General features: G+C 40.3%; 1 protein-coding gene and 1 long non-coding RNA gene across 2 annotated transcripts in view; both read left to right on the top strand.

The window, feature by feature from the left end:
* Positions 1-1552: 1552 nt before the first annotated feature.
* Positions 1553-3163, top strand: LOC118336302. The gene is made up of 2 exons (XR_004797100.1): positions 1553-1790; positions 2464-3163. It is a non-coding gene; the product is annotated as an uncharacterized LOC118336302 (long non-coding RNA).
* Positions 3164-6467: 3304 nt separating this feature from the next.
* The window catches only part of si:dkey-159a18.1 (sortilin), a 10010-nt gene continuing 5894 nt past the window's right edge, over positions 6468-10583 (top strand). Inside the window, exons 1-9 of the mRNA XM_035678556.1 lie at positions 6468-6776; positions 7298-7360; positions 7536-7612; positions 7702-7798; positions 8354-8521; positions 8731-8804; positions 9081-9127; positions 9755-9891; positions 10027-10110. Coding sequence (XP_035534449.1) covers positions 6519-6776; positions 7298-7360; positions 7536-7612; positions 7702-7798; positions 8354-8521; positions 8731-8804; positions 9081-9127; positions 9755-9891; positions 10027-10110 — 1005 coding nt within the window. The 5' untranslated portion in view covers positions 6468-6518. The remainder of the gene's footprint in view (positions 6777-7297; positions 7361-7535; positions 7613-7701; positions 7799-8353; positions 8522-8730; positions 8805-9080; positions 9128-9754; positions 9892-10026; positions 10111-10583) is intronic.

Here is a 10583-nt window from a genome sequence, read left to right as displayed (position 1 = left end):
GTGACCGTGCCTTTGCTGTTTTAGCCCCAACATTGTGGAATAGTCTTCCCCAATCACTCAGATTCACTGAATCTGTGGACTAGATCCACTTGTTTGTTTTCTCCCCTGTCATCTCTCTTTTAATTTATCCTTCCCTCTTGTTTTGTCTTCCTTATGTTTGTATTTAAATGCTCCCTATGTATGTTTGATTGGTTATGGTTATGCAGGTACATATTTATATGTAATACCCATGTGTATGTTTGTTGTTTGTAAAGCACCTCTGTGTTAAAAAGGTGCTATATAAATAAAGCTATACTTACGTACTTATCACATTATTTGTTAAACCACAAACACGGATATATTTTTATTTATTTACATGCATGCGTCTTTCTTGTTCAAAACCCACAATGCAAATCGACCACAGACAGTTCTGTCAAAGATCTGCGTGCGTTGTGCTAGCAAGAGGAAGTGCAGGGTACAGAGGTCTGGTAAGCTTTCTAACTCCACATCCTCCAGATTTTTTTAATTTTCAAAATTGTAGTCTTCAGACCTCTCTGACGATCAGCCCATACAAAACGTTTGTGGGGCCGGGGCCTTGAACAAGGTGTTGTGTATGCAAGCGCACTGGCTTTTTCATAGGGTGGGGGTTATGAAACTGTTGACTGGGTAACACCTCTGATACACACACAAAATGAGAGAACATATACCTCAAAGCCTGTTGCAAACCTTATCAAGGAAACACAAAAGCCTGTTATAATTATTTTCCACATATACATTAGTAGACTTTGATGTGTAAAAAAAAAAAAACCTTTAACTTTCCATCCAGTGTTTTCAGATCTGAATGTTAATTTGAGCATAAATGTGGTTTATGATTTATGTAAACAAATGACATTCCCATCAGCCTCAGCTGTGCCAATTAGTAAAGGTCAACGTGATAACACGCTGAACTATGATGGTGAACATGGTAAGTATTAAACCAACCTGTTAAACATCAACATGTTAGCATTATCATCCTGAAAGCATATAGAAGTTGGCACGAGCCCAAAGCAGCTGTACAGCCTGGAAGTGTGACTGGCATTGCTGTACTCTAGTTTCTGGTTATTTCATTTCAAATTGGATTATATTTACATTCTACATGTTAAAAAAAAATAGCCAACATGGTAGGTGTTTTACAGGTTAGACCTAATATATTTCAAATTGACTCCTTTTAGGCCTCATTAATAAATCATATTTATAGCAGTATGGTGGGGGGAAAAAATGGCTTGGGAACAGGCTTTTGCTAAGTAAAACATAATTGAAAATAAATGAATAAATAAATAAAAGGCACAAAATTCAAATAATTAAATCATTTTAAAGATCTGATTCATCTGGGGGGAAAGCAGATTGGTTAGGTGGAAGAAAAATAAAAGCAAGGGCCACAAAATAAGCCCTCATTTGTAACAAAGACCAACATAAAATTGTGAAACCTTCATACTAATCATAACGAGCATAAAAACCAAATGGAAATCCCTGAACCCTCCTTCAGGCCACACGCTGTTTGAAGAATCAGGAAATTGCCTGCCACTTATAATGATGTCACTCCGCATGATAAAGTAGACTGCAGCTCACACAGCCCGGAGAGAGGCAGACAGCAGCAGTGCGACTGAGGCAGCCACTGGCATGAACTGAGTTTACACGAAAGGGGAATACTAACAACTGACAGAGACAACCTATTGGGATTTGCTTAAGGATCTGTCTGTTGGACTCCAGCAGTCTCCGCACATAACTGGAGCGAAAGACAAGAAAGGAGACATCGCACATCGGCCGAGTTGGTAAGCCCCACCGCAGCCGTGTTTCACTGTTTGGGCTGAAAAGAATCAAACATTCACGCTCGTTTTTGTTTGTGGTCTCGGTGTTTCAGTCGTTTCCAAACACCATGTGCTCGGATACGGTGCCTTCAAGTTCTTCTTTTTTCTCTTGTTTGTCAACACGGTTAAAAATGCAGAACTTAGATGAGTTTTTAAAAAAAAAAATATATGCTAACTGTGGTTGTTTGAGTGGCTGGTTGTTTTGGAGGAGGGTATGTTTTTTAAAGCCAGATGAAGATTGGAAAGAGTCGCATCACTTTCACACACAGATTGCTACTCCTCGCAAACTAAAAGCAATTCTGGCATCTTCATTTAAAAAAAAAAATAAAAGTCAAGTAAGGTCCTTTTTGGGTTGCTAATCATTAAAATGCTGTATTTCCAACTGCCTGTAAATGCACCGATCGCTTGGTCCTTCCTGTTAACTGTGGCTTCCTAGATAAGATTTCTCCATACACATGTCCTTTCTACTTCATTCACCACAATCTCCTGTGTACTGACATATTGTGATATGTGTTTAAAACTGTCCAAACTGTATCTGTGCATGTACATATATCTCCAAAAATCACCACTCATCAATGTATAATGACATACTACTTGCAATTCATCTTTCTAACTGATCGTTCTTTTTCTTTTACAGCCACTTCTCCTTTTCTACCGCAGGAGCCATGGTGGCAGCAGTCCTGAAGATATACTTTATTGGCACGGCGCTGAGTGTCCTGGCTGTCCTCTTTGGATTAGCGGACTCCTTTGGTGGTCTGATGTACGTCCAGGAGGACATTCACCACATGTTGGGGCTGGACCACCAGACAGAGACAAAGGGGCAGGTCTCCTCAGACGACCACCAGAGAGGAGCATCTGTGACTAAAAACATTGGCTCATGAGGGGGAAACTCGTGTGGAAATTGGGTCACTTTTTTTTTTTTTTTTAAGCGTGGCTGCTGGAAGGACACGCCGGATACTGTGTGGCTAATGGACTGACAAACAGGGAACCTGACTGATTGTGCTGTTTCTACTGCCAAGTATCAACATCATGGTGATGGCTAACTTGCTGGACGTGTTCTGTTCCCTTTTTTTTTATGTCTCGCCGCCCTAGATTAGTTTGTTGATATGGACACGTAATCCCTGCAGCATGTCTCTATTTGCTCTACTGTTTACCATCTGCTGTCAAACACTGTAGCAGCTAGCTTGTGTCAAAGGCAACTACAAATCTGACGTGTAACCGCACTACTGAACAATGATTTGCACTAAAAATGAGGAATGCTTTGGCTTTTGTCAGGGCAAAATGTGGATTTTGAGGTTGTTGTTTTTTTAATAAAATGAATTATGTGTTGTAATGAGTATACTGCAGCATTTTCTAAGAAACAGAAGTCATACTGTAGGCTGACTGTTTACGGAAAGCGTATTGATGGAACCCAGGTTGACTCACAATATCTAATGTTGAAATGTATGGAAACACACTGAAACCATTTCAGCAACTACTAAGGAACTTAAAGGCTGATACAATAGAGCTTTGCATTATTGCCACTACCCCCATACAGTGGATGAAAACACAAATACAATATGTTAATCCTCATGTCAACCCTTTGATTTCCTTTGAATTCACCCTGAAGGTATGTTCAATTTAAAACAAACAAATGCTCAGATAAAAGAAGAAGAAGAAAGAAGATATACTTTATTGATCCCCCTAGGGGGAAATTGTTTTTTTCACTTTTTTTTTTTTTATATGCACACACACACAGAGAGACAAGTAAGAACTTGGTAAAGATATAATCCTTTCATAGCCTACATACACTACTAAAGTGAACACACAGTAGCCAAGTCATGTTGGGTCAAGTTTTATCTGTATTGATTCAACTGATATCACATGCAATGTTTTCCGCGAAGGCATTCGCAAGACTACGCAAGTAATGGGTCTCAACACAGCCCGCGCTCTCTGGTTGACAAAAAACCACAGCATGGCTGGTTGCGCAATGGGAGTCCTTTAGGTACAATCTGGACTTGATGACGTATGAGCAATGAATATGGTCATAGCTAATGTGAAAGGGATTGCTTAAAGAGAAGAAGCCACAGGGAGTAGTCAGTTAGTGTAAGATTCAGTCTCATATCACTGATCTGACCCACATATTTTTCTTATGAGTTTGTGAAGTAAATACTGCACTTTAGGTACATTCACGGGGTGGGGTTTCTTGTATAGATGTTTCACAGAATCGAGCTGAACTATCTGAATCATTACTGACACAGACTCCGTGGGTTGTGGTGGTGCGGCTCCCCCCACTGGGAACGCAGCCGTGATACACAATATGACATTTCCTGTTAAAAGCTTGTAAAACTAGAAACAAGCCTGATGTGTACTGAACTGAACTGTAACCTGGCCTGGTTCCTTACTGGTGTGTGTGTGTGTGCCTAGTCTTTGGACGATGAAACAATCACTGAAGACACTACATTGTAGCTGTGAATCTTTCGACTGCACAGATTAAATCAGCAAAGTGATTTGTAATTGTCCATCTGTCATCGCACAGCCTGGAACATGACACAAATTAATGCTAATGTTGCTTCATATCGCCTCCAACTAAGTAACGTGTAAATTTGTCAGTTCCTTTTATAGGAAGTCTGTCTGCTTGGTTTGACCGTTTGTTACTCTGTTTTTCTGTCTCCAAGGCTGCAGGGCAGTAGTCAGGGGACACACCTGGGCCCCGTGTGCCTGATGCATAACAGCCTGAGCAGCAGCCAGTCCGTTACAGATGTCCTCTGCCCACACACCTCTGCATTGTGCTTTTTGTTCCATTTCCTTTGTTGTTACAACACAAGAGCAGCACATTTCTACTCATCTACGCTCTGCGACTGACTTTACATTTTAATTTGTTGTAAAGACATAACTTATTTAGTACACTTGTGTGTCTCCCATTTTGGTCCCAGTCTAATAGATCAGAGAATCAGCATTTTCCAATTTAAAGCCCCCTATTGGCAGGATGACAGTGTTGCTTGTGCCTTTCAAATCTGTAGATACAGTATGACCCACACAGGATATTCCTTACCTATTTTTGGAAAGCCAAAAAATTTTAAAAAATTAAAATTGAACTAAAAACTAGGTGTGAAAAAACATTTTAGTTAACCGAAATAGAAATAAAAACTGGAAAAACTAACTTCAAAATAAAATAGAAATTTACAGGAAATGGCATTTTAGCCTTTGTGACTTTGCCAATTACACAACAAGCATAAGGAGGCATTGGTGCATATATTTATTCCAGAGTCTGGGATGTTATTGTGTCATGATTGTGTTTGTATTGTAATATCTATTGTGAACTTTTTAAATCTTGCCCTTGACCAATTATTATTTTTATTATTATAATAAAAAACTGAAACTAATATTAAAAAGGAACATTTTAAACAACAAGAAATGAGAAAAACCCACTGCACTGAAACTAAACTGAATTGTAATGAAAATAAAAACTCCTGAAAAACACTATCATCACGATCAGAGGTTACAGTGGTGATATTTGCAGTAGGCACAGCCACACAGCAATAGAGACTAGTCATCTCATCTGAGGTGAGTCACAGGGTCATTATGTTTTGACATAATGTACTCACTCAAGTTCTCACAAAGTAGCCTTTTGGTCCACTTCTCTTTTTATGTGCGGTTTCCCTTCCTCTAACCAGCATGTAACCCATATAACAAAAAGACTATAATTATGTACTTTTGTCTTTAATTTTTTCAAAAATTATACATCTGGATGAGATTAAAGTACACAAAATGTAATGTATTAACATGAGCTAGAGGACAAAGAAACTTTATTCCAGTTTAAAGGATCAGACATATAACTTTTGCTTGCTGTGCTGTGCTCTTCAATCTCCTCCTGCTTTCATGAAGACTCTGAATGGGTTAATATCTCTTACACCACCTTGTACTGTATTGTGGCTCACATGTCCGAACAACTGTTGAAGTACAAAGAATAATAAAATAATCAAGACACGAAGTTCATCAAAAGTTAGGTGGAATTCCAGATCAGCCCGCGGCAACACAGGCTGTGCTTCATCCCTGTCACAGCTCATAGCTCTGTCTTCTGCGTCCTGGGGTGTGTTTGTGAGCTCCAAACACACGTAGCTACTTGTTTGTTTTACTTTCAGACACTGATCTGAAAGATATTACAACTGCACTGAAGGAATAGCCATAATTTAGTCGTGCGTAAAAGCGCAAATCCATGAGGCGCATTGGCACCTGAGAGTGAGACGTTGCGTTCAGTTGTGCACACTACAAATAAAAACAGGGTGTAAAACATTTCAGTTACGCTGCATTCACGCCCCCCCTCCACTCCACTCCAACTCGCAAGAACTTCTCTATTCCGGCTGTTACGCATTTTTTATCTGTCACTTGAAATTCCAATATTTTTGACAAAACCTGAACCCCACCTTTTATTTTTCTTGTGTTGGTTGCAACTGGCCACAAGGTGCGTTTCCATCAAATACACTTGACATGTAAATCCTCCCAGCAGCTCAGGTCACCTGGATGCGGGTACAAACACCTGCTGGCGGAGGACGCACCACTTCACACAGCACTTTTTATGTTAATGACCCGTCCAAGCACGTCCCACCCCCACTTGCCTTTACAGCGCAACACTAATAATCGAGTCAGTAGAGACAGGCATCTCGGTCACTGGCACTTTATAGTGAGGTCCCCTTTATTTTCGCATCGGATATGATCTGGAGACTTGTGGTCCTAAGTGGGCTGTACGTCCTTCTCCTGGGCGCTGAAGGCAGCAGCCGCGGGGGGAGGACGGTGACTTTCCATCGGACTCAGCAGGATGAGAGCCAGGGCCAAGCGCGCGCACGCCCCAGGAGGGACATCAGCGGCTCCTCCGGCACCCCCAGGCCCTCTCACGGTCCTCCCTTCACCTCCTGCAAGACCCCCCTCACCCCCGCCGAGCACAAGGTTCTGGATGACAATACACATGAGGTGAGGTGTGTTTGAGTTAAGTGACGTTGTTCTGGAGCTGGGAAGGGTTTGTTGAATAGGCAGGTGCAATGTCCATCATATGAGTCATACAAGCTTTACATTCTTGCAGTTATAACTTTTAGTAAACATGAAAAATGAATTTGAAACACAGATAAACGTGTTTCTAGGACAGGAAGGGATATCTGTTGTTTGGCTTTTTTTTGTGCAACGTTTCAGAATATCTTTCTTTAAAAAAAAGCACACAGTTAAGTAAAACTGTAATAGAAACGAGTGGAATTGTGACACCAGAAGGTTTTAAGTATGAATATGATTCTAAATGATGTTTGTGCATCTCATCTAGTTACATTTGTGGAACTCAACCTTTAAACATCCTATCTAACAGCCCATTAACCTCATTTTGCAAACAAAGCACGAAGTAATGTCTTGAATACATGCAGTTCATCTAGTTAGTTTAATTTATTTCTTTTTACTTTAGAGGCTACTGTCATAATGTGTGAGTATATGTTCTCTTGTTCTCCTAGACAGGGTTCAACGGTGACGATGGCTCCCATGTGATTCTCACATGGGTGGGCGATGGCACAGGAGTGAGTACCTCAGTATTACAGCAGTACCACAACTGTTTTAATTGAAATATATAATTTTTAAACAATCTGCCTTACACCTCCTCACATTTAAAAATGGAAAAATTTTACTAACTAATACAGACCCTCATCACTGGGGTTTAAATATGTCAAAGTTTCAACATTGCTGCATTCCTAGGTCGTCCTGGTGCTGTCGACATTTAGTGCCCCAATAGATTCTTTCTTTGAAGGAGGCTCCTCACGACTTTATCGAAGGTGAGTTAATATCTGATATGTTACAAGAACTTGCAGAGCAGCAAATCCACCCCACCCAACATACAGTAAAAGCTCTCCTCTCTCATCAGTACGGATTACGGAAAATCCTTCCATGACATTTCCCATCGGATCAACAACACCTTCATAAGGGAGGAGTTTGGAGTCAGTGTTGGACCAGGGAGCTCTGTAAGTTAACAGTCGGGGCGCCTACTGCGTGAAGTTTGTGAGTAGTTTAAGTTTCGGTTGGGGAATGTTCCTTCCGCTGGGAGGAGTGTGTGATGTTGCTTCACAAAAGTGTGAAGACATCCCACACTCTGCTGTCTAATCAACTCGTGCCACATCTTTACTTGTTCTCACAGACTTGTGGTTGACATGTTCACCCACAGAAATGCATTGTAGACATTTTGGCACCAGCAACAGATCATGATCTAACCAGAGGTTTACTTTTGTACACATTGTCAGCTCTTTTTACTCATTTTTGCCCAATGAAATTAGGAATATATGGGAATGGGGCAGATTTGACATACAGTTTTTTAGGTTGACAGCACTGTTATGCAATGTAATGTTTTTACCCAGTAATGCTGCAGAGATCCAGAAAAAAAAATCCATTTGCCCTTTGAAAAAAAGGACCAAAACGTGCCTTTGAATGTGACTGTGATATATTTTTTTCTTCTAATAATAATCTATTTTAATCTTTACCTTTTAATCTGTGGTCTTCTTCTGATCATTTTTAAATGACAGGTGATATTGACAGCAGACATACCGGTGGTGGAACACAGAGGTGGGGTCATCTTCACCTCCACAGATGCCGGTGCAACATTCAAGTTCATCCAACTGCCCTTCCACTTGGCTCAGCCAATCACATACCACTTCCTCAACCCTGACTATCTCGTGGCCCTCAGCATTGAAGTGAGTCGCACGGCTGTCCACTTTCTTTCTGCCCTTTAAATGCTGTTTCTCTTTCTTTTTTAGTTTTTATCTCAAGGTCACAGTGGTCTCCCTTGCTGTGTGTAATATCCTTGGCTAAAACACATGTGGCGTTATGCCCACACACACACACATCAAGCCCACACCTTAAAGTAAAGGTAAACATTAATCTGTTCCTTCCTGACTTGCAGGGCGCTCTATGGCTCTCTCTGGACTTTGGTGCCAAGTGGACAAAAGTTCATGATGGAGTGCATTCTTTCTCATGGTGAGGATAAACAGGAAACAAAACCTCATATCCCAGTGTGCCTAAAAGAAAGCGGGTTAGATTAATTATACTTTGTAAAGTAGGAATATTGACAAATACGCAAAAATATCATGACGCAATCTTACAGTTTTACTTATACATATTTTGAAAATTGCTTTTAATGTGCAGTATGTTTTGTTCTGTGGAAGAAGAGTATTCTGTAAAGACAGTAGCTATGGAAACTGTTGTGACATTTTTGGTGTTTGTGACACATTTTTAACTTCCTCTTTCCATCAGGGGGGCTGGCATAAATATGTTCTTCAGCTGTAGTCGAGTAGACACAGGTAAGAAGCTGTAAGAAATGCACTTTCATTTTACCAGAGAGCCAAAAAAAAAAAGATGTGACTTGACCTAACCACAACCCTCTGGCAGACTGTAATACAAATGTTTGTCTGTAATATTGTTTTGTTGTCTGGTTTGTTGTTTTAGTTTTATTTTGTATTTTAAAAAGGTTTTTGACTCGCAAGTAATCAGACATTTAAGGGCAATCAAATCTACTCTAATCATGAGAGGAAATCCTTTTCTGCACTCAGGAAGCTCAAACTATAAAAACATAATTACAATAGATGACTTTACTGTACTGTACACACAATATAAAATACAATAAAAGCTCGGTTTTTCAAAATAAGCTCCAAGTAAGACAAACTCAAACAAGTTTGCCACAGAAGGCTTTGTCATCTTTACAGCATATGACACCATCTATTGTTAGACCCTCTGTCCGGATAAGGAAAAGCCTCCACAAAAAAAGTACTAAGGTACTTCCCATTGCTCAGCCTGTGAAAATGATAGGGGGAACTGAAAGTGATGTTGTCTCTGAAGTCCCTTGCCAGATCTTTGTTTTTGGAAATGCTCTTATCGCACCAAGCTCGTTAACAATGGATTCGTGTGATGAGTCATTTTTGTCGCCATAGTTGAGGCCGATGAGAGGGGGGATTTAGTGCTGAAGAGGACGAAGGACCTGGGGAAGACCTTCACCACCATCCACGAGGACATCTACAGCTTTGGCTACATAGGAGCCTTTCTCTTCTTTTCTGTGATGGAAGATCCGGTAAGATGTATGAATACGAAGCCTCCTCTTCGCACACCTTAGTTTTGTAGGTAACACAACAGATTCGTAAATAGTCGAATCACATAAAAGACCGCTGAGTGTTAACAAAACTATGCCTGGTTATTTTGCTCCCAGAGATCGCCTCGTGTCATGTATTTCTCATCAGACCAAGGAGACACCTTCAGTCGAGCCCTGCTCCCTTCTGCCTCCACTGAGCAGGTGAGAAACATTCAAATACTGTCAGAGAAATGCTCAATGAAAAGAAGAACTTGTTGTTTATTATAACTTTGATCTTATTTTTGTCATTTTGTCCATCATTTCTATTGGTTATGGTCACAAAAATGAGACACCAGTCTCCAACTCCAAGCTTGGTTAGCTTATTTAACTTGGATTTAAGTTCAAATTCCTTTAAATGAGGCACATGGATGAATCTGTTTACAGAATTGGATAGGGCTTAGTCAGTCAACACTGCACTTTTGGTATTCATGAGTAACAAAAACATAGTCAGAAAGTTACTGACTGAAAATTAGTCACTATTTTATTGGCACTAGTCTTGAAATAGTTCAAATGATCCCTACCACAGGAAATGTACTGCACATATGTAAATAATTATCTCCTTTCTTACATGTTTCTCTCATGCTTTGAGACTCAGACTTGGAGTTAGGAAAGTTTTCAACTCTTCCCCCCCCCCC

The sequence above is a fragment of the Morone saxatilis genome, unplaced genomic scaffold (genome assembly GCF_004916995.1).
Source record: "Morone saxatilis isolate NCDOM2014 unplaced genomic scaffold, NCSU_SB_2.0 Contig10, whole genome shotgun sequence".
Lineage (NCBI taxonomy): Eukaryota > Metazoa > Chordata > Actinopteri > Moronidae > Morone > Morone saxatilis.
Note: the sequence above shows the minus strand (reverse complement) of the source record. Positions and strands in the feature narration are given on the sequence as shown.